The sequence below is a fragment of the Gigantopelta aegis genome, chromosome 4, assembly GCF_016097555.1.
Source record: "Gigantopelta aegis isolate Gae_Host chromosome 4, Gae_host_genome, whole genome shotgun sequence".
Classification (NCBI taxonomy): Eukaryota; Metazoa; Mollusca; class Gastropoda; order Neomphalida; family Peltospiridae; genus Gigantopelta; species Gigantopelta aegis.
In genome coordinates, this window is record NC_054702.1 from 43906382 (window position 1) to 43932509 (window position 26128).

At 38.4% G+C, this 26128-nt stretch overlaps 1 protein-coding gene across 1 annotated transcript in view; it reads left to right on the forward strand.

Moving 5' to 3' along the window:
* The window catches only part of LOC121370590, a 304206-nt gene that overhangs the window by 53659 nt on the left and 224419 nt on the right, over positions 1-26128 (forward strand). Inside the window, exons 5-8 of the mRNA XM_041495912.1 lie at positions 6441-6531; positions 17405-17450; positions 23179-23248; positions 24154-24259. Coding sequence (XP_041351846.1) covers positions 6441-6531; positions 17405-17450; positions 23179-23248; positions 24154-24259 — 313 coding nt within the window. The remainder of the gene's footprint in view (positions 1-6440; positions 6532-17404; positions 17451-23178; positions 23249-24153; positions 24260-26128) is intronic.

Below are 26128 nucleotides of genomic sequence, written 5' to 3' on the forward strand. Positions count from 1 at the left end.
AGGATTGCCACCATAATAAGGTTCCTACTCCATCTGTAGGACTCACCACTATATGGTTCCCAAGCCATCTGTAGGAGGACTGCCATCAATACAGTTCCCACTCCATGTGTAGGACTGTCACCATGATAAGGTTTCCCATTGTAGGATTGCCATCATAAGGGTTCCCACTATGTCTGGGAAGACTGCCACCATGATAAGGGTTCCCACTGTAGGATTGCCATCATAAGGGTTCCCACTGTCTGGGAAGACTGCCACCATGATAAGGGTTCCCACTGTAGGATTGCCATCATAAGGGTTCCACTATGTCTGGGAGGATTGCCACCATAAGGGTTCCCACTGTAGGATTGCCATCATAAGGGTTCCCACTATGTCTGGGAGGACTGCCACCATGATAAGGGTTCCCACCCTGTAGGAGGATTGCTATCATGATAAGGTTCCCTGCTCTGTAGGAAGATTGCCATCATGATAAGGGTTCCCACTCTGTAGGAGGACTGCCACCATGATAAGGGTTCCCACTCTGTAGGAAGATTGCCATCATGATAAGGGTTCCCACTCTGTCTGTAGGAGGACTGCCACCATGATAAGGGTTCCCACTCTGTTGGAAGATTGCCATCATGATAAGGGTTCCCACTCTGTCTGTAGGAGGACTGCCACCATGATAAGGGTTCCCACTCTGTAGGAAGATTGCCATCATGATAAGGGTTCCCACTCTGTCTGTAGGAGGACTGCCACCATGATAAGGGTTCCCACTCTGTAGGAAGATTGCCATCATGATAAGGGTTCCCACTCTGTCTGTAGGAGGACTGCCACCATGATAAGGGTTCCCACTCTGTAGGAAGATTGCCATCATGATAAGGGTTCCCACTCTGTCTGTAGGAGGACTGCCACCATGATAAGGGTTCCCACTCTGTAGGAAGATTGCCATCATGATAAGGGTTCCCACTCTGTCTGTAGGAGGACTGTCGCCACAATAAGGTCCCCATTTTGTAGGACTGTCACTTTATAGCACATGTCAGTATTGTCTTCAGAAACTTTTCCATATAGTTTTCCTAAACAATGGCATATGTGAATACACACTGGGATGTGCATAAAATAAAATTTTATTCAAGGAACTGTAAGCTTTTCATAGAAATGTTGTATTTGTAAAGTATTGAGATGGAGTCTAAACACCTTTTAAACAATGTAAAAGAGAGGTGTAATCTTTTGCACTGTTAGTGTGTCTAACTGAGCTAATGAATGTGCATGCCTAATGAACTTCACAGAGAGCCAAGACCTGTGGCAGCACTGAAACTGTCTTTAATGAGATGATTATTCTTCTTGGGAAGTCATAATGAACCAAAATAGACATCTGATGTGTAACTTGCTGGTAAATATATATATTTGTGTTAATGAGTTTAACAGTAACAGCCAGGAACATCATGAATTGGTACAGTCGAGTATCTCGTATTCAATAAATCAAATGCATTTTAAAATGTAAAACATTGCAGGAAAACGTAAGTGTTAGTCTGCATAGCTTTGTTAATGAACCAGAAAACTATCTTTTGTTCATCTTACCTGTGTCTTTATCTTTATATAAAGGGACAGGATCTAGCTCAATTGGTAGAGCACTCGCCTGAGGTGCTTTGATCACAGGATCGAACCTCCTCGCTGGACCCATTCTCTGATTGGATTACCCAACCTGCAGTGTCCGATCAAAGGCTGTGGTATATGCTGTCCTGTTTTTAGGAAAGCGCATATAAAAGATCCCTTGCTGCTAATGGCAAAATATAGCGGGTTAGAATTATCAAATGTTTGACATCAGATAGCTGATGCTTAATAAGTCAATGTGCTATGTTGGAAGGAAAGAAATGTTTTATTTAACGACACTCAACACATTTTATTTACGGTTATATGGCATCAGACGTATGGTTAAGGACCACACAGATATTGAGAGAGGAAACCCACTGTTGCCACTTCATGGGCTACTCTTTTTGATTAGCAGCAAGGGATCTTTTATATGTACGATCCTACAGACAGGGTAGTACATACCACAGCCTTTGATATGCCAGTCATAATGCACTGGCTGGAACGAGAAATAGCCCAATGGGCCAACCAATGGAGTGCTCTGTTGGTGTCATTCAGAAAAATATGCTTTTCTAGCTCCATCAGTAGAGTACTCACCCGAGGTGTTTGAATTGTACGATCAAACCCTTTCAGTTGACCCATTGGGCTTTCTCCATCCTGCCCAGTGATCGATGCACGACTGGTATATATTCAAGGCCATGGTATGTGCTGTCCTGTCTTGTGAAGTGCATATAAAAGATCCCTTGATATTATTGGAAAAATGTAGTGAGTTTCCTGTAAAGACTATACATCAGAATTATTAAATCTTTAGCATCCAGTAGCCAATGTGCTAGCTATAGTGGTCTAATTAAAACAAGACAAAGGTTACTTCATTTAAATAAAATAATAACTAAAATAAGCATGTATTATAGTCATTTATTTAAATTTGTCTATTGTCCAATAATCTTCCATTTAGTGTTTTTGTCGTTCCAACCAGTGCACCACAACTGGTTAAAGGTCGTGGTATGTGCTTTCCTGTCTGTGGGAAAGTGCATATAAAAAAGATCCCTTGCTGCATTAGGCAAAATGTAGCGGGTTTCCTCTGATGACTATGAGTCAGAATTACCAAATGTTTGACATCCAGTAGCCGATGATTAATTAATCAATGTGCTCCAGTGGTGTCATGAAACAAAACAAATTTTAACTTTTTTTTGTGTTTTTGTGAAAAAGGAATTCTGCTTGTAATGACATACCCCTAAATGCATATACATGTACTAGCCCTCCCAGAAAAGCATTCTGCCCTGTTAGTCTAGGAAAAACACTACTGTGAGATACAAACAAATCCAGAGAAGGTTGTGCATCCCTGTTAATGTATAGACAAAGATTTATATGGGGGTTTTTTCACCTTGTTATGTGTATCTCTTGGCACTTCTGAAGATTAGAGTCTTTAAAAAGATCACTTATGCAAGGTCTGTTTGTTTACCCATGAACTGACTCCAAAAAACAAGGCGGCACTACTCATGATCAAAGTCCACAAATAAAACATACAAGATAAATTCTGAGTGCCAAAAACCAAACGTGATGTTATAATTAAGACTGCCGTAAGCAATTCAAAACAGAAGCTACCGTATACAATTTGTTTTCTTCCTATTTCAGGTATTGTTTAACAGATTTAGACAAAAATTTAACATAGAGTTAAACATTGATAGCATCATGATATGTAATAGCTTGTTCTTGATTTTGATTAGTCTCATTATATAAATATGACATTTCCCCTCACAACATTAACAGCTAGTACTGGCCGCGGTGGTGTAGTGGTTAAGTTACCAGACCTAAGACTGGTAGGTACTGGGTTCACATTCCGGTACCAGCTCTTACCCAAAGTGAGTTTTAACAACTCCGTGGGTAGGTGTAAGGCCACTAAATTGACTTCTCCCTCACTAACAATTAACTACTAACACACTGTCCTGGACAGACAGCCCAGATAGCTGAGATGTGTGTCCAGGACACCATGGTTGAACCTTCATTGAATATAAACACAAACATAAGTTAAAATGACAACTAGTCTTTAGCTTTCCTCATTCACTCAGTAGAGCTTTGGTCATTGTAAATATGGTTTACACCCTCCCATTAAATATACATGTGAATTATGAGTTTATGTGGTAGGGATCATGCTGGGGGTCTGTTCGGGAGAAATAGTTGCCCTAAGCTACTGAAAAAAAGAAGTTTTTGTTTAACGACACCACTAGAGCACATTGATTTATTAATCATCGTCTACTGGATGTCAAACATTTAGTAATTTTGACATATAGTCGTAGAGAAGAAACCTGCTACATTTTTCCTTTAGTAGCAAGGGATCTTTTATATATATCATCCCAAAGACAGGATAGCGCATACCACGGTCTTTGATATCCAGTTGTGGTGCACTGGCTGAAATGAGAAATAGCCCAATGGGCCCACCGACAGGAATCGATCCCAAACTAACCACACATCAAGTGAGCACTTTGCTACTGGGCTACATCCTGGCCCCCTAAGCTATTAAACTCTTCACCTTGTTTAAGCATAAAGGTGAAATCACTTTGCCTTCGATTTCTCGGAATTAACATAGTTGTATCATTGGTGATATGGTGATAGCCTGTCACTGACAGGTCACCACTGAAACAGACTGCAACCATGTGTTTGCCAAATGATCAAAGTTAAATGTTAAGAAGTAAATATTATCATTGTAAAAAAAAACAAAAAACAACAACACATTTTTACCAAATGTTTCACAGTAATTTACAGTAAGGTGTTCACATTATAAAATACTTTATTTGAAAGGAACATATTATTTCGCATTACAAAATATTACGATTTTCAAAAAAAAAAGAAGAGAAAAAACTCAAAAATTTTTAATGCAGTGCACAAATACATTGTCAGCATGAAGTAGAAAACCAGTTAACAGTCAGTACAAAGGTTCCTGAATGCTTAACTTGATAAAAACAATGTTATAAGGCACTTCTTTTAATTTTTATTTTGTATTATTTTAAAACCATTTCATAGAAAGTATGACACAATTTTTTATCTGATTTGTGACAAATAAATTTCATATATATATATATGCATTAAATTAAATTTTAAAATAAAATAAGGATATATTAATTGTATGAAATGTATTTACATGATGTAGTATTCATGCTTCAAAATGTAATGCTTTTTAAAAGTTGATTTTTACGAAGTAGACATTCTTGCACCACTTCTCTCTAACTCTCCTCACTTCTACCTCAACTGAGTAGACAGAAAAGTGGCCAGTTTTGTTAGTCTAGCTTGTACTTGATTTAGTATTGGAATACACATCTAGTATCAATAGAGGTTATTACCAGAGTGTTTTTCGGTATCGTCAATATCATATATTAGGAATAAAAATTGTATTATGCGAGCCTCTGGCGAGCATAATACATTATTTTTATTCCTAATATATGATATTGATGATACCGAAATACACGAGGGTAATAATCTCTTTATCATATAAGCTCAAGCTTAATACAACGTATTTTTGTAAACCGTACACGCAACTTTAATTCCAGTCCGCCATTACTAGATATTCAAAAAAATGATGTAAGAATATGTGGCGCGGTGTATTTTTGAATGGAAATGACGTCAAACTCGAAAGACGTCATTTTGGATGTCCTTACATCAAAATAAAGTTAGTTTTTTGTTTTCTGAATGCGGGACAGCTTTCAGTGTCAAATTGCCATTGAAATGTTTTTATTTGATGACTATGCATACGTCAATCATGGAGTGTCACCCAAGTACATTTGCTTAAATGTCAATAAACCTAGTGCTGAGACCTCGACTAATTTACATCTAATTTGCAAAGTTATCAAATTCTTAAAGTATGTGATCTGAAAAATATCACATACTTTAATTGCACTGAAAATGTAAGATATTATATGATAAAAAAAATATATTTAACATGGAATTTCATAATAATTTGTGAAGAAACGTTTTTATTTATACTGAGATATTTTTTCAAAAAATGTTTTACAAGTTGGTATGGGTTTAAAACATAATAGATTTTGATATGAATTTTAATGATATTAGGGAGATAGATGCATGCTAATTCATTGGTTTCCTTTTGATATAAATGGACTATAGTGTATATTTGTGAAAATGCAAAACACCTGTCCAGCTTGAGTCATATTGAAACATTGTGTTTCCAGCTCTTGTATTTTAAAGATAGGTTTTTAGCACCAAACTGACTTGCTATAAAACAAACATTGTTTAAATAAATGAGAAACTTTCCCTTGGCAATATATTTTTTCTTTATATTTTCATTGATATGTAAAAACAAGTAATGAATAATTACTTAAATTAGGGCACATTAATATAAGGTCTTCTCCAGTTACACGCAGAGGCTCTAAAACTAAAAATAACACTTTTTCATATTTATAGAGGGGGGTAGAAGGCAATATCCCCCATCTAGCTATGACTATGTTTTGGAATAAACAGAATGCACTCTTTCATTCCTGGTCACCTTACAAGTAAAGATGAAATGATGAATATTGATACAAGCATGTTTGATATATGCACAGATACAATATAGGAGGTTCGGTGAGTTATTGAATCAATCACCTCAGGTTGTTTACCCATTCTAATCAGTGCCTCACAACTGGAACATCAAAAGCCATGGTATGTACTATCCTATTGAAAAATAGACGTATATAAAAGATCACTGCTGCTTTTTGGAAGGAGTAGCCCATGTTTCTGCACCAGGTTTCCTCTCTCTCTCTCTACTTCTATACTGTGTCAAAATAACCATATATTAGACACCAAAGATTAGAACTGCTGAGGTGTTCTTACACAAATGGTTTCTTTTGAAATGGTTATCATTGTTTTGTAACATTTTTTTTTTGCAGAAAATTTTCTTCATTAAACAAAGATGACCATCGGATACTTTTTATGGGAATTGAGCCTGTTATTTCAATGAGTGCTATGATTACGTCAAAGGTAAGTACATGTATAGTTATGTTGGTAAGATTTTGTTTTGGTGTTCTTTAGTGGATTTTTTTTAATAGCAGTATAAAAGAAATATTTACTCATAGCCAAAATGTATTGTTTTACCATTAGAGAACCTAAATTGTCTGTTTTTAGCTGATTAAACAAGTCAACTGTGTCACTTTAACACCTATTAATCAACACCAACAGACGTAAAATATACCTTTCTATTTGTACCCTGGATTACTTTGGACATCTTATGTTTTGAAATATATAATGAGTAAAGCAGACAGAAGTATCTGATTATAATCTATTGTTATAAAGTTCACCAATCATGAAGGATTGCAGATATTCTAATTCAACATATTTGTAAGAGTGAATCTGATTGGATCTCTACTAAAATCTAAAGAAGTAAAACCAGCATTTTACCAGCCACAGCTTTTCAAGTGAAAATTGAGAATTTTTAAATTTAGACTGAGATTTTTTACTTCAAAATTAGGAATAATTTTTTTTACATGGCCTTTGAGGAATAGTGCTGAACATTGGAATCTAGCCAGCGATGCAACTCTGTGCTTGATGTGGAAGATACAAACATTTTCTCATGCCAGCTAGAACTGCTGTAATTTTAATACAATTAAAGCCATGTTTTAAACTAACATTCTGTGTTTGATGGGTCTTGGAAAACATGACCTTCCTCCTGCCAGCTGCATGTAATAATTTATGGAATAATGTGAAGTACGGTTAAGAGGGAGTTAATTGGCTTGTGCTGTGGGGATAAGGATTAATAAAGTGATGTGGGGTTTGACATGACTGAATAAAAATATTTCTAATATGTTTTTTCCTACCCACTTCCATCGCATGTTGTAGTGGACGTGTGGTTCATCCTGTCCACTTCCATCACATGGTGTAATGGTGGACATGTGCGGTTCACCCTGTCCAGTTCCATCGCATGGTGTAGTAGACAGGCGTGGTCCACCCCATCCACTTTCATCACACGGTGTAGTAGTGGACATGTATGGTTCACCCTGTCCACTTCCATCACATGGTGTAATGGTGGACGTGTGGTTCACTCTGTCCACTTCCATCACACGGTATAATGGTGGACATGTGGTTCACCCTGTCCACTTCCATCACACGGTGTAATGGTGGACAGGTGTGGTCCACTCTGTCCACTTCCATCACATGGTGTAATGGTGGACAGGCGTGGTCCACCTCATCCACTTCCATCACAAGGTGTAGCGGACAGGCATGGTCCACCTCGTTCACTTCCATCACACGGTGTAGTGGACAGGCATGGTCCACCCTGTCCGCTTCCATCACACGGTGTAGTGGACAGGCATTTTCAACCTTGTCCACTTCCATCACATGTTGTAGTGGACAGGCGTGGTCCACCCCATCCACTTCCATCACATGGTGTAGTGGACATGTATGGTTCACCATGTCCACTTCATCACACAGTATAGTGGACAGGTGCCGCCCACCCCGTCCACTTCCATCACACGGTGTAGTGCATAGGCATGGTCCACCCAGTCCACTTCCATCACACAGTGTAGTGCACAGGCGTGGTCCACCCCATCCACTTCAATCACACTGTAGTGGACAGGCATGGTCCACCCAGTCCACTTCCATCACACGGTGTAGTGCACAGGCATGGTCCACCCCATCCACTTCTATCACACTGTAGTGGACAGGCGTGGTTCACCCCATCCACTTCCATCACACTGTAGTGGACAGGCGTGGTCCACCCCATCCACTTCAATCACACTGTAGTGGACAGGCATGGTCCACCCCATCCACTTCCATCACACCGTGTAATGGTAGACATGTGTGGTCCATCCTGTCCACTTCCATCACAAGGTGTAGTGGACAGGCGTGATCCACCCCATCCACTTCCATCACACTGTAGTGGACAGGCGTGGTTCACCCCATCCACTTCCATCACACTGTAGTGGACAGGCGTGGTTCACCCCATCCACTTCCATCACACTGTAGTGGACAGGCGTGGTTCACCCCATCCACTTCCATCACACTGTAGTGGACAGGCGTGGTTCACCCCATCCACTTCCATCACACTGTAGTGGACAGGCGTGGTTCACCCCATCCACTTCCATCACACTGTAGTGGACAGGCGTGGTTCACCCCATCCACTTCCATCACACTGTAGTGGACAGGCGTGGTTCACCCCATCCACTTCCATCACACTGTAGTGGACAGGCGTGGTCCACCCCATCCACTTCCATCACACTGTAGTGGACAGGCGTGGTTCACCCCATCCACTTCCATCACACTGTAGTGGACAGGCGTGGTTCACCCCATCCACTTCCATCACACTGTAGTGGACAGGCGTGGTTCACCCCATCCACTTCCATCACACTGTAGTGGACAGGCGTGGTTCACCCCATCCACTTCCATCACACTGTAGTGGACAGGCGTGGTTCACCCCATCCACTTCCATCACACTGTAGTGGACAGGCGTGGTTCACCCCATCCACTTCCATCACACTGTAGTGGACAGGCGTGGTCCACCCCATCCACTTCAATCACACTGTAGTGGACAGGCATGGTCCACCCCATCCACTTCCATCACACCGTGTAATGGTAGACATGTGTGGTCCATCCTGTCCACTTCCATCACAAGGTGTAGTGGACAGGCGTGATCCACCCCATCCACTTCCATCACACTGTAGTGGACAGGCATGGTCCACCCCATCCACTTCAATCACACTGTAGTGGACAGGCGTGGTCCACCCCATCCACTTCAATCACACTGTAGTGGACAGGCGTGGTTCACCCCATCCACTTCCATCACACTGTAGTGGACAGGCGTGGTCCACCCCATCCACTTCCATCACACTGTAGTGGACAGGCGTGGTTCACCCCATCCACTTCCATCACACTGTAGTGGACAGGCGTGGTTCACCCCATCCACTTCCATCACACTGTAGTGGACAGGCATGGTCCACCCCATCCACTTCAATCACACTGTAGTGGACAGGCGTGGTTCACCCCATCCACTTCAATCACACTGTAGTGGACAGGCGTGGTCCACCCCATCCACTTCAATCACACTGTAGTGGACAGGCGTGGTCCACCCCATCCACTTCAATCACACTGTAGTGGACAGGCATGGTCCACCCCATCCACTTCAATCACACTGTAGTGGACAGGCGTGGTCCACCCCATCCACTTCAATCACACTGTAGTGGACAGGCGTGGTCCACCCCATCCACTTCAATCACACTGTAGTGGACAGGCATGGTCCACCCCATCCACTTCAATCACACTGTAGTGGACAGGCGTGGTCCACCCCGTCCACTTCCATCACACCGTGTAATGGTAGACATGTGTGGTCCATCCTGTCCACTTCCATCACAAGGTGTAGCGGACAGGCGTGATCCACCCCGTCCACTTCCATCACACGGTGTAGTGGACAGGTGTGGTCCACCCTGTCCACTTCCATCACACGGTGTAGTGGACAGGCATGGTCCACCCCATCCACTTCCATCACATGGTGTAATGGACAGGCATGGTCCACCCCATCCACTTCCATCACACGGTGTAGTGGACAGGCATGGTCCACCCCATCCACTTCCATCACACGGTGTAGTGGACAGGTGTGGTCCACCCTGTCCACTTCCATCACACAGTGTAATGGACAGGCATGGTCCACCCCATCCACTTCCATCACACGGTGTAGTGGACAGGCATGGTTCACCCCTTCCACTTCCATCACACGGTGTAGTGGACACATGTGGTTCACCCTGTCCACTTCCATCACATGGTGTAGTGGACATGTATGGCTACAGTAACGTATTGATGCCCTCCCCATGTTTTTCAAATAATGCTGATGTCACGTAATAACATTGGTCTTATGTGTTCCTTTGTAATACAAGATGCCTGTTGTAACCAATAACACCATGGACAATTGTGTGGTAGAACTGACTGCAGCAAATGCTAGATAAGTGGTTGGTTTGGCTTCATTTAACGCTCGAATACGAGAATTAACAAGCACAGCAGTCAATATATTGGAAAATGTTCCTTTACAAATTCAAAGTATCTGCTTCAAGGGTTGTTTCACCCAGAAGTGACATAACTTAAGTTGATATCATTCATTACAGCACTGGTTCAGTATTGTAGTGTTGGGTGGGTGGGTGGGTGGGTGGGGGGTGGGGGGTGGGGGGAGAACAGATTTGGCTACCACTAGCTTATGTTTGTAACTCTAAAACAAGAAGTTAAAAACAATATTGTTCCTACAAATCAGTTATTTTTTTATGTTGTCAAATACTTAAAGGCATAACAACACCATTGACTATGTTCATGTTACATTATATAAAATCAAATTCTGTGAAACCCCTTTAAATCCGACACCTAATAGAATAAGTAAAAAGACTAATAGATGTTTAAAGTTTGTTTTTGTTTAACGATACCACTAGAGCACATTGATTTATTAATCATTGGCTATTGGATGTCAAACATTTGGTAATTTTGACATATAGTCTTAGAGAGGAAACCTGCTACATTTTTTCATTAGTAGCAAGGGATCTTTTATATGCACCATCCCACAGACAGGATAGTACATACCACAGCCTTTGATATACCAGTCGTGGTGCACTGGCTGGAACGAGGAATAGCTCAATGGGCCCACCAACCGGGATTGATTCCAAACCGACAACACATCAAGCAAGTGCTTCACCACTGGACTACGTCCCACCGCTCTGATAGATGTATTTAGGGGTATCCTGTTTACAGGATTTTTACTGAGACAAAGGCCTTTTTAGTGTGATCCAATCTGTACCTATACGACAAAAGTGACAAAAACCACAAAAAGTGTTCCACCATTTTGAAAATTGATTTGCAAATGAAATGTTATTGACATAATTTCCACCAAGCTGAGTTAAAAACTGACCCTTGCTTACATTTTGTTTAATAAACATTGCACAAGAAAAGTTAAATCAAAAGAAAAGTTAATTCAAACAATGGAAACACAATAGATTTAATCCACGGATGGTTGTAAGGCATTGTACGGTTCGATCTTAACGGTAGTCCGAGACTACCTGAAAATTAACAGGACTACCGGAAAGTGCAAACACGTAGTCTGTCGGACCACCTGGAATTTTAAAATGTATTTAGCACAGATGTAACATTCTGTGGATCTCCTGACCATGCTGACCTATTTGAAACAGTAGAAACAGTGGCTTGTTAAAAAACCCAATTGTATCACGTATATCTTGACTGGACCCCATCATATCACATTCATGTACAGTACGCGATACAGATTATTTTGGTCTGAACTGTTACCGCATCCAGTCGAAATTGAACATGCGCAAGTTATGTATTTTATAGTCAATGCAGTCTTCTGCCAAAATACTATCATCTTGAATTTGGAACATAACCAGATTCTTCGCACATTTTTATAGAATGGTAGTTTAATTCACCAACGTCACATCATAAAAAACTTCTCTAATACTACCATGGACCACCTGAAAATTCAAGGGAATATCTAAAATGAAAGCCAGATAGTCCTGTTAACACCATGACAAATGGTGAAGATATAACACTAAAATAAATCAACTGATGTGTGTGGACCGACTGTTGCACTCAACTGACACCAAGCTTTAAATATATACATAAGCAGCTGCCAAACTAGACTTTAATTAGAGTGCTTGATTGTTCTTGTCAACAGGACAGGAGCAAACTGTAAGAATTATTACAGGCAATTCTGACAGCTAACTCCAGCATGTGTGTATTGAATTTGTAATCCTGTAATACAATGTAGCACTCTTAAATTTTTTTTAAGAAAAGTGCTAAAACTAGATTCATTCCCAAGATGCAGTGCACCATGTAGACAGCGTTTGAATTGAAATAATGCAGGAAGCATTAAGTACGACAGTTGCCTTTCAAGCAAAAACTTAAAGTTAAACTAACTGAAAGGAAGGCAATGTGTAACTCAAAGGTGCACTCAACACATTTTATTTACAGTTATATGGAGTCAGACATATGGTTAAGGACCACACAGATATTGAGAGAGGTAACCTACTGTCGCCACTTCATGGGCTACTCTTTTCGAATAGGAGCAAGGAATCTTTTATTTGCATCATCCCACAGACAGGATAGTACATACCACGGCCTTTGATACACTGGTTGTGGAGCATTGGTTGGAACAAGAAACAGCCCAATCGGCCCACCAACAGGAATCGATCCTAGATCGATCACACATCAGGCTACATCTCGTCACCTAACTGAAAGAAGTTTGTTTTGTTTAACGACATCACATGAGCACATTGATTAATTAATCATCGGCTATTGGATGTCAAACATTCGGTATTTCTGACTCGTAGTCATCAGATGAAACTCGCTACATTTTTTTTTAATGCAGCAAGTGATCTTTTATATGCACTTTCCCACAGACAGGAAAGCACATACCACGGCCTTTGACCAGTTGTGGTGCACAGGTTGGAACGAGAAAATGTTTTAAACCAATTCTCAGGACCCACTCCTTTAATATTTAATTGCAAAACAAACAAAACAAAATGACACCACTAGAACATATTGATTTATTTATTAATCACCTATTGGATGTCAAACATTTGGTAGTTTTGACATGTAGTCTTAGAGAGAAAATCTGTTACATTTTTCCATTATTAGCAATGGATCTGTACCATCCCACTGACAGGATGGCACATACCACTACTTTTGATGTAAGATTGGCTGGAATGAGAAATACAAATGCAGCTCAATGGGCCCACTGATGGGGATCAATCTTAGACTGACTGGACATCAGGCGAGAGCTTTACCACTAGGCTATATCCCACCCCTTGCAAAAACAACTCCATCGTTTGTAAGCTTCGAATGGGATTTAATTTCTCCCAGATTTACAACCAAAATACATTATATATCCCACTCAATTTATTTATCTTTTCTTATCTTAACTGTGATCAAATCTATGATGCCATTTCAGTAATTGAAGAACAATTGCTGGAATTCTGAAATAAAGAAGGTGCAATAACAGTGAAAATAATGGTCTATTTTAAGACGAAACTGATTATTTTGCCTTGGTGCTATGCTTGGATTACCTGTTTGGCAAGGAACCGGTGTATACCTGGAGTAGGGTGACCTTGAACAGGTGCTGGCTCACATTCACCCACATCAGTCTGCCTAGTTCGGTCTTCAGACAAACATCACTTTGTGCAGTGTGGAATGTAAATTTACTTGTCTGATCCATCCATGTATATTCACTTCTCTCATCCATCCATCTATCCATCCATCCATCCATCCATCCATCCCATCCATCCATCCATCATCCATCCACTCATTTATCCATCCATCCATCCATCCATCCACCCATCCATCCATCCACCAACCACCCCACCCATCCACCCATCCATCCATCCACTCACCCCACACACCTATCCACCCATCCATCCATCCATCCATCCATCCACCCACCCGTCTATCCAGCCATCAATCCATCTATCCTTCCCACTCATTCCCACCCACCCACCACTCATCCATCCATCCATCCATCTATTCATCGACCCAAAATTCATCCATCTATCAATCCATTCATTCATCCATCCATCCATTCACCCAACCAAAATCCATCTACAATGTATCTATCTATCCATCATCCATCCATCCATCCATCCATCCATCCATCTATCCATCCATCTGTCCATCTATCCTTGTGCATTGTGGAAAGTGTGGAATGTAAATTTACTTGTCTGATCCATCCATGTACATTCACTTTTCTCATCCATCCATCCATCCATCCATCCATCCATCCATCCATCCATCCATCCACCCACCCATCCATCCCACCATTCCCACCACCCATTCATCCATCCATCCATCTATTCACCCACTCAAAATTCATCCATCCATCAATCCATCCATTCATCCATCCATCCATCCATTCACCCAACCAAAATCCATCTACAGTGTATCTATCTATCCATCATCCATCCATCCATCCATACATACATATATCCACCCCTTCCAACCCATTCCCACCCACCATCCATTCACCCACCCAAAATTCATCCACCCATCCATTCATACATCCATCCATCTATCCATATATCCATCCATCCATTCACCCACCCAAAATCTATCTATCCACCATCCATCCATCCATCCATCCATCCATCATACATCCATTCACTCACCCAAAATCTATCTATCTATCCATCAAATCTATCTATACATCATCATTCATCCATCCTAATAAGTGATGGTGGATGGATGGATTAGAACAAAGGGTAGGTTAATACAGCATTGTATTTGATGCTTTGATCGATTATTATTGTATAACGAGTACAGCTTTAGTATGAAATAGGTGTTAGATCTATATTTATTTTTAAAATTATGTATATGTATCTGTATAAAATTTTAATACACTTATGGACTTTTCAGTAGACAGCTCTTATCAGACACTAAACTACAAATGTAATTGTATAGATGAGATAAAACACGGTGTTTGTCAGATAAATCCCACGTAATCTTAGAGACTCAGTCTGTTAAAGCTTTTTATTGCATTAAAGTTATTACAATTGTTAGGTTTCTGAAATGTTAATTTGTGTTTGGTTATAGTCATTATCTAATTTGCATAAACTGAGAGTTAGTTCATTTGTAAAGAAAGCCACGCCAATGGTTCAAATGGTTCACTGGTATAACAAAGGCCGTGGTATGTGCCATCCTGTCTGTGGCATGGTGCATATAAAAGATCCCTTGCTACTAATGGAAAAATGTAGCGGGTTTTCTCTCTTAAGACTCTATGTCAAAATTACCAAATGTTTGACATCCAATAGCTGATAATTAATAAGTCAATATTTGTTATGAGGCAGTTTACCTCTAGAATTGATGCATATGCTACCAAGAAGGTCAAACTAGTTCAGTGGTATTTCTAAATAATTTGTCCTTCATAGTACCTGGTACACTGATACTATAGTACCTGGTACACTGATACTATAGTACCTGGTACACTGATACTAGTACCTGGTACACTGATACTAGTACCTGGTACACTGATACTATAGTACCTGGTACACTGATACTATAGTACCTGGTACACTGATACTATAGTACCTGGTACACTGATACTATAGTACCTGGTTAACCGATACTATAGTACCTGGTACACTGATACTATAGTACCTGGTTAACCGATACTATAGTACCTGGTACACCGATACTATAGTACCTGGTACACTGATACTATAGTACCTGGTTAACCGATACTATAGTACCTGGTTAACCGATACTATAGTACCTGGTACACCGATACTATAGTACCTGGTTAACCGATACTATAGTACCTGGTACACCGATACTATAGTACCTGGTACACCGATACTATAGTACCTGGTTAACCGATACTATAGTACCTGGTTAACCGATACTATAGTACCTGGTACACCGATACTATAGTACCTGGTACACCGATACTATAGTACCTGGTACACCGATACTATAGTACCTGGTACACCGATACTATTGTACCTGGTACACCGATACTATAGTACCTGGTTAACCGATACTATTGTACCTGGTACACCGATACTATAGTACCTGGTACACCGATACTATAGTACCTGGTACACCGATACTATAGTACCTGGTACACCGATACTATAGTACCTGGTACACTGATACTATAGTACCTGGTTAACCAATACTATAGTACCTGGTTAACCGATACTATAGTACCTGGTTAACCGATACTATTGTACCCGGTACACTAATACTATAGTACCCGGTACACTGATACTATAGTACCTGGTTAACCGATACTGTTACCTGGTACACTGATACTATAGTACCTGGTACACTGATACTGGTACCTGGTACACTGATACTATAGTACCTGGTACACTGATACTATAGTACCTGGTACACTGATACTATAGTACCTGGTTAACCGATACTATAGTACCTGGTACACTGATACTATAGTACCTGGTACACTGATACTATAGTACCTGGTTAACCGATACTATAGTACCTGGTTAACCGATACTATTGTACCTGGTACACTAATACTATAGTACCCGGTACACTGATACTATAGTACCTGGTTAACCGATACTGGTACCTGGTATACTGATACTATAGTACCTGGTACACTGATACTGGTACCTGGTACACTGATACTATAGTACCTGGTACACTGATACTGGTACCTGGTACACTGATACTATAGTACCTGGTCACTGATACTATAGTACCTGGTACACTGATACTATAGTACCTGGTACACTGATACTATAGTACCTGGTTAACCGATACTATAGTACCTGGTACACTGATACTGGTAACTGGTACACTGATACTATAGTACCTGGTACACTGATACTATAGTACCTGGTCACTGATACTAGTACCTGGTACACTGATACTAGGACCTGGTACACTGATACTATAGTACCTGGTCACTGATACTAGTACCTGGTCACTGATACTAGGACCTGGCCACTGATACTAGTACCTGGTACACTGATACTAGGACCTGGTACACTGATACTAGGACCTGGTACACTGATACTAGGACCTGGTCACTGATACTGGTACCTGGTCACTGATACTAGTACCTGGTCACTGATACTGGTACCTGGTCACTGATACTAGTACCTGGTACACCAATACTAGTACCTGGTTACTGATACTAGTACCTGGTACACTGATACTAGTACCTGGTCACTGATACTGGTACATGACCTGGTACACCAATACTAGTACCTGGTATACTGATACTGGTACCTGGTCACCGATACCAGTACTTGGTCACTGATACTGGTACCTGCATGTACATTGATACTAGTACCAGTGTTTACAAGCCTGTTATGAGTTTACATTTGTAATGAAACAGTTCTAAATATTTGTTTTTCAGTTACAAGATGTAATGCACACGTGGGATCCCAGAATATCAAAAGTTGGTGAGTATTACATGTACACTCTCATCTTAATTTATTTTGAGAAATAAAAGGTTCAGACTAAAGTGTTCCATATATACTGATACCTATATTCAGGCTTCTAGATTATGGTAGCCCCACTTCCATGGCTAGTGATATTCAATGTTGGGCTAGTAAATAACTACTATTGTCATGCCCAAAGGCTAGTGAATTTTGTTTGTCAACTGTTGCAGTCAAGTCTAATTTGTAACTATGAATATCCTAACCCCACCCCAATGTTAGTGTTTTTAAGCTCTATGTCCCTCTTTAGGTGACATATCTGTTGTTACTATTATTTAGTAAAATTGTATTAACTTAGTAGTAAGTAAAGTAGGGCTAGTGAATTTTTTATTGTGGCTAGTAAATTGTTTTAAATCACTGATCCTATGGCTAGTGGATTTTATAAAAATTCTAGTAGCCCTGCCTGTAATTATTACTTGACTATAAAACTTCCACTGTGACACCAAGCATCTGTTCATTTCACCGTAATGTAGCAGGGCCCCGTTCCACGAAGCGATCTTAGCCCTAAGATTACCTTAAGCGCATAGCTACCCTATGCACTTAAGTTGATCTTAGGGCTGAGATTGCTTCATGGAATGGGGCCCTGGGCCCGTGCTTATAAAACTTTTCGAGTCCAGACTCAATCTCTAATGACATCACACGCATACAATTTGTATGGCGTTGTCATGACATTACTGTCTCAGACTCTATTAGAGTCTCAAGTCTAGACTCTAAAAGTTTTATAAGCACCAGGCTTATTTGTATACAGAACATTTGGTTCCGTAATACATTATTATACACTGGCATGTACCCGGTACTAGTTTTGCAAATATATTAATGTTACTTAGATAATAAAACAATTTGTTAAAAGGGCAAAATTGTATGTTTCCTATTCTGTTGGTTCTCATAGAATGAGGCTGGAGTGGTAGGGGTTGGGAAAAACAAATTACACTTACACCTTAATTTTTACTCCTCACAATGAGTTATAAAGTGTGTTGGGCGTTTGTACATACCTTTACATACACGACACTCAACATCACCACTCTACCAACTTCATTTCTCATCCAACCTTACATAAAACTTCACATGTAGGAATAGTATCATGATATTTTGAATAAGTCTGCACTTTTGCCACTTTGTGCCAGTGCTCAAGGTCAAGGTCAAGGTCACTGTTATTAAAAATAGATATTGGGACATCACCGCTGTCCTGACTTCATTTCTCATCAGATTTTCATGAAACTTCATGTCCCTGCATCAAAGGTCCAGGTTGCTGTTACTAAAATAGAAGTTACAAACTTTATCTACTTCACATATCGAAATAGGATCTTGAGATTGTGGATGCACAAAACATTTACAATTCACTGTATTATTGCCAAACCTCAAGGGGATTTGCAGCCTTGTGTTTTCTTAATTTTTAACCACTGTTTGACTAATAAAAAAAACCCCAGGATATAAATATAAAATTTGTTTTGTATTTATTCAATAAAGCAATTTTAAATAAATTTTAACCCAGACATAAATATTGGAAAAGTAGGAACTTAATAGGGATTTAATATGTCCTTTCACATGTTTGTAAAGCTGGTAATTTGTATGCTAAAATACTAGCTGAGACCCTTACGTAAGAGACAACAACAGTACACTGTACATGTATAAGGTTATGTTTGTAATTCATCAGTGAAGCGTGATTTGTGAAAGCAGTATTATGTCAAGCATTGCCAAGACTTACACCACATTATTCACTGCCATTACTTGTGTTTTTATGGAATCTGTAGATCAGATATAATTTGTTCATGTCAACTATGGATTTTTAAAAATACCATTTGGTTACGTAACTTTGAAAAGGATACATTTACTTTAAGAATTTTAAACTGGAACCATGTCAGGTAGGAAGGCATTTTAATTAGTGTTGAGTAATAGTACTTTTATTAAGTTTGTATTAGTTCAGTAAACAGAATTAATTTAAGCACTATTTCTAACTTTTGATATTTAACAAGTTTGTTTTATTTCACGCCATCGCTAGAGGACATTCATTAATTAATCATCCGATGTCAAACATTTGGTAATTATGACATGTAGTCATCAGAGGAAACCCGCTACATTTTTCCAAATGCTTTAAGGGATCTTTTATATGCACTTTCCCACAAATAGGAAAGCACATACCCAGACCTGTCAACCTTTAGTCAAGAGAAAGCAGGAGATGTGTGTTGAAAAAGCAGGAGATTTTGTCAAAAAGCAGGAGATTTTTTAAATTCACACAATTTAACCCAAAATCGCAAGATTTAAAAAAAACATTATTACAATAAGTTATATGAATACTATATAATGTCATATATACTTCTTAACCTTAGATCTTGGCATTAAAAGAAAAAAAGTTTAAATATTATTATGATTTAATACATATTTAAAAAAATAATAATATTTTATCCAAAAATGTTAAGAACATGAACAAGAAATAAAAAAATTAATTAGTACATTTACGGTATTACACTTACAGCCTTACAGGTTGCGTTACATTATCATTTGTGGTTAGTGTACCTAAGTACATGTACCAAAGACAAATTTATATAAATTAATATTCAGTTTTTACTATAATGAGGAACGGTGGCGTGGTACTTATTTAAAATCATTATAATGATGCAATAAATATTGTATTTTCATTAATCGTAAGTAAATCCTCATTACGGACATCGTGTGAAATATACCGGAATTATACCCATTTCCGTGAGTAACTTTATGTCAATGTCAAACACAACATTTTTTAATTGTACAAAAATAATTTCTTGAAGAGTACCCTTATAACCAACATTTTACTGCACAAACATACAAAATTAACTGACACAAGTATGTTTATACAGCTAATTGGTCTTTTCGTTGTCTTGCTGTGACATGTGATTTTAACATGCATCGTGTGTATCGCTGTCAACTCGGAGTCTGGCAGTTCAGATTCGTCATAGTTGCATTATGTATTCCAGTGGGAAGACATTTTACAATTCAGAGGTGTCCTTAGAACTAAATTGGATAGTTTTTTGTTTGTTTTTATGCAACACTGAATTAGCGGCAACACGCTTCGTAGCCATTACGATGACAACAAACATTATAATAACACGTCATTTTATAAACTCCATGTGCTTTTTTAACACTATAAATAGGCTATCCCACAATTCTCACTTCGGCAAAGGTTAAACAGTCGGGACAATTCGGCCTGTTACATTCTCAGAAAACGAAAGTAGTCGACATTTTCCGAATGAGAAAAAAAAGGTAGAGTTACTTCCCTTATGTTATTTTGACAAAAGAGGATCTATATTTTTTTTATGCTTACAAAAATGTTATTTAAAAGGAGAAACTGTCTCCCGCACAGGAGAAAGGAGATTTGATCAAATACCGGGAGACTCCCGCGGAATCCGGGAGGGTTGACAGGTCTGCATACCACGGCCTTTGACCAGTTGTAGTGCACTGGTTGGAATGAGAAATGTTTTTGATATAAGAATGCATGGACAACAGCTATTATAATAGCCATCCTATGTATATCCTGTAGTTGCTTTTTACATATCAATGCCTCATAATTGTAAGACCAATGTCACACAAAATATGTGTATATAAAAGAGAAGCCTAATGCTTTCCTGTGTTGCAATTACCAAATGGACCATGTAATTGTTAGCCACTGATAAAACAGTGTACTAGGTGTCAGTAATCACACATTCCATTCCACATTTTCACAAACTATCATTTCATTCCATTTCAACTTATTTATTTCTGTGCTTATATTCTTTTAAAGTTCAAGCATGCTGTCTTGAGCACACACCTCAGTTATCTGAGCTGTCTGTCCAGGACAGTTAGTAGTTAGTTGTTAGTGGTTAGTGAGAGAGAAGAAGGTGTAGTAGTCTTACATCTACCCATTGAATCATTAAAACTCGTTCTGGGTGGGAGTCGGTACCGGGTTGCGAAACCCTGTACCTACCAGCTTTATGTCTGATGGCTTAACCACGACAGCTCAAGCCATAGCTCATCTCTCACAGAGAGGATTCATTTAAGCTACTCAAAGTCAGTACACACTTTCACACTTGTTACTCATTATAGAATTTATTTTTAATAGCTAAAATTTTTTTTTTACTCTTTTAGAAAAAGTAACTTTATAAATATTTAAAAAAAAGAATAGATAACTTCAGTTTGGGACCTTTGTATTATCACTTTTGATAGCAACAAAACGACACCACTAGAGCACAATGATTTATTAATCATCGGCTATTGGATGTTAAACATATGGTGGTTTTGACACAGTCATAGAGAGAAAACCCACTACATTTTTTTTCATTAGTAGCAAGGGATCTTTTATATGCACCATCCTACAGAAAAGATAACACATACCACAGCCATCGATATACAAGTCATGTTGCACTGGCTGGAACGAGAAATAGCCCATTGGGCCCACCGACTGGGATTGATCCTGTACCAACCGCGCATCAGGCGGATGCTTTACCACGGGGCTACATCCCGGCCCTAAACTGCTCAAAGTCAGTCCACTTTCAGAATAGTTACTCATTATGGAAGTCATTTTTAATAGATAAAAATACTCTCTTTTTTTTACTGTTTTTAGAAAAAGTAGCATTTAAAATGTTTTCAAAGAAGAATAGATAACTTCAGTTTGTATCAATCACTTTTGATGGCAACAAATAAATGAAATAAAAACTGTATTAAAAACGATGTGCAGTCCAGAGAAAAGTGTGTCATCTATAAAACTGGTTCATCTTAGTGGTATTGTCCCATTGAACTTTTACACTGTCAAATGACCATGACACCTTTCACGGGCTGTTCCCCCAATCATTAATATAATACCCATAATACTCCACACAGTTTGTCTCAACCTGTGTGCCATTGATCACTGATGAATGAAAACACTAAATAATGTCTGCTCCATCAATCTCTGCTCAGAAGGTGTTAACAATATCTTGGTCAATAGTTTTCCTCCGCTTATCATTTTCAGAGTATTAGTAATTTTCCTTTGAACTTCATTCATGTAATGAACTCTGTATGACCAATGTGTTTCCCAATGAAAAGATTCATAAAATACATTTCAAGTTTATTTTAAAATCACAAGTTATCAAGTTACAGTATTTGTGTGGAATGCTTCTGTATCATAATGATGCAATTTAGTCAAAGAATTTTCAAAAATCAAAACTAACCCACTTTAGAATATAAACTTTGTTTTATTTAACGACACACTCAACGCATTTTATTTCTGGTTATATGGCATCAGACATATGGTTAAGGACCACACAGATATTGAGAGAGGAAACCCGCTGTCACCACTTCCTGGGCTACTCTTTTAAATTAGTAGCAAGGGATCTTTTATATATGCACCATCCCACAGTCAGGATAGTACATACCATAGCCTTTGTTACACCAGTTGTGGAGCAATGGCTAGAACGAGAAATAGCCCAATGGGCATAAACTTATAGAGACAAAAAGGGTTATGACAAACAATTAACTTTTGTGGTTTAGTATTCAGTTGTACATTTTTTATTTATAATTAAATATATTTTAAATACTTAATCATTAATAATTAATTAAACATTTAAATTTATCAAATAAGTGGGTTTTTTCAATTAGCCTAATGTTCTAATGGACATAAAATGGCAACCAAAGAATTTGTATGTTAATATATTATATAATATTATATATTATATATTTTTTCATTTTATTTATTTATTTTCAGGAAATCTATTTTCAAATAAATTTTGGAATCAGTACTCTGAATATCAAGAAAACTTTGCACAGATCAGAAGGTTTGGTTAATCTACAGTTTATTTTACATTTAGATACACTGAACAACAACAAAAATGCAAAATTTATTGTTTTTTAATTTAATTTTTAATTTTGTTTTTAATTTAATTTTTTATTTAAAATAATTTTGTTTGAATCCCATGAGCTTTTGTGTCTGTTAATCTGATCAGTGTCTTGTGAATATTTCAGACCCAATTTGACAGTCTATTTATGAAATTAATTCTATCATGAAAAATATAGATATTAAAATATTTGTGTTTCTTTTATTGTTCAGTATATTAACTTGCTTAACTTATTTTTTAACTAACACTTTAATTATATAAATAAATCAACATCTTTTAAATATTACTTGTTTCACTAACTGTTCATGCAAATTTTAAATTTATAAATTATACAGCCATTGTTATTTGAATTTTAATGAAAAATGTTTGAATACAGCATTTCAGATCACAGCTATGACAATCGCTGCTGTTTCTGTCATTAAGCTCAAGCTCTGGAATATGCATTTAATGTTATTTTTAAATTTTAAACAAATTTTTAATTTTGAAAAAAAAACCATTTACTAAAATATAATTACATATACAGTGAAACCTCTCAAAACCGGACCCTTTGTATATCGGTATTCCCTCAAAACTGGTTCCATTTTATAAAAAGTACATAATTTAACCTCTCTAAACTGAATACCTCTTAAAATTGGACATTTTAATTGGTCCTGAGTGTGTCCAGTTTAGAGGCATTTCACTGTATCTAAATTTAACTCAATCCAATAGAGGTTTACATGTCATTAAAAAAGAATATCTTGGTTTATAATTATAACATTGTCATATAATTTTTATTTATTTACACCTTTTTTTGTTCTTTTTTAAACCAAGGTGATCTCTCAACTGTGTTACATGTTTGATTGCAGATTTTTACACGAGAAGCGTAAATCAGATTCATCATTTGCCGAGTTCTGTGATCTCCGGAAAAGACAAGGTCACCGTCTTTCATTGGACAGTTTACTGTACTTACCAGTAAGTAATCAAAACACCTTTCTGCATTCAGTTACGTTTCAGCAGTAAACAACAGTATTGAAAATAATGGCATTTATAAAAATATTATTAAAATATTGTGTTGGTTTCCAAGTCTAGACATTTACAAGAAAATCAGTTTGCAGCTTGAAGTTTGCTAATTGGATATACCAAACACACCTTGTTCAAATCATTGTAATTTTTTTCACCTGGTGAGGTCATTCGATCCCCACAAGTTAATACAGTGTGTGTGTGTGTGTGTGTGTGTGTGTGTTTTTCCAATCCAGTCGGTGCCATATGATTAGTACAACAATGACTAAGGGTTATCAGTGCTGGTAGGAAGTGAATAATAAAGATCCCTTGATGTTAGTCAGCAGGAGTAAACTATGTAACCTATCACTGTGTTTCTTCTCTCACTCTATCTTTACTTGTTCTTACTGTCAGAGTAATCAGCTCTTTGATAATTAAGGTTTTACTAGCTGGATTCTCTGTCATTGTTTCACATTTAGCATGATGTTTGCCCTGCTAAAGGTGTTAAAAAACATTTTCAAATTATTTATTTGTTTTCTATTTTCTTGCTTATATCCAATTAAGGTTCAAGCACGCTGTCTTGGGCACACACACACATCAGCTATCTGGGCTGTCTGTCCAGGACAGTGGGTTAGTTGTTAGTTGTTGGTGATTAGTGAGAGAGAAGAGGGTGTAGTGGTCTTACACCTACCCATTGAGTCTTTAAAACTCGCTCTGGGTGGAAGTCAGTACCGGGCTGCGAACCCTGTACCTGCCAGTCTTATGTCTGATGGCGTAAACATGTCACCACTGAGGCTGGTTTAGCATGCTGTTTGCCCTGCTAAACATGTTAAAAACATTTTCGAATTAACTGCTGTGGAATACTACATTGAGAGAGCTATAGGGAGTTATTTCCCTTTAGTAATTTGCTGTCATATCTTTTTCTTTAAATGTCTTATTCTATTCTATGAAATATTACCAGCCACCTTGGTGTCTTGGTTATGTCATCGCAGCCTGGTACCGGCTCCCACCCAGAGCAAGTTTTAACGACTTGATGGGTAGGTGTAAGACCACAATACCTTCTTCTCTCTTACTAACCACTAGCAACTAACTCACTGTTCTGGACAGATGGCCCAGATAGCTGAGATGTGTGCCCAGGATAGCGTGCTTGAACCTTAATTGGATATAACACAAAAATAAGTTGAAATGAAATGAAATGTAATGAATGAATGAATATGAAATATAATTTTTTCATCCTATTCTGTGTTAATGTAACATTCGCCCATTTGGCTAACATATCCTGTCTTGTTTATCACGGGATCTGTTATCCTGTTCTCCGCTGCTGTCTCATTGTCTCTTAGTTTAATTTCCTCAGTCTAATTACTAAGGATTTGTCTTAATTAGTCGGTCAAGTTGTACGGTGCTCGTCTCAGGTACTTGGGTCATAGGATTGGAACCCCTCAGAAGACTCACCGTTTTTTTCCTCCATTCAAAGTAGTGCTCACTGACTGGTATATCAAAGGCCATGGTATGTGCTGTCCTGTTTGTTGGAAAGTGCATAGTATTATAAAAGATCCCTTACTGCTAATGTAAAAATGTAGCAATTTTCCTGTGAAGACTACAATTTGAGAATTAGAGAATACTCAACGAGCTACTCGGCAATACCGTTTATCTTGCATGTGTATCTTGATGTTGTCCTGTCATTCACGAGTGCAAGGTAAACGGTATTGCTGAGTAGCGAGTTCGGTATTCTGTTTATTACCCATTATCAATTTTTATCATTTTATGGAAGATTTTCAAACGATTCTGTTGTTGAAAACATGTTTGTAAGTTGAAAACAAAGGACAGAGTTGCTTCATAGCT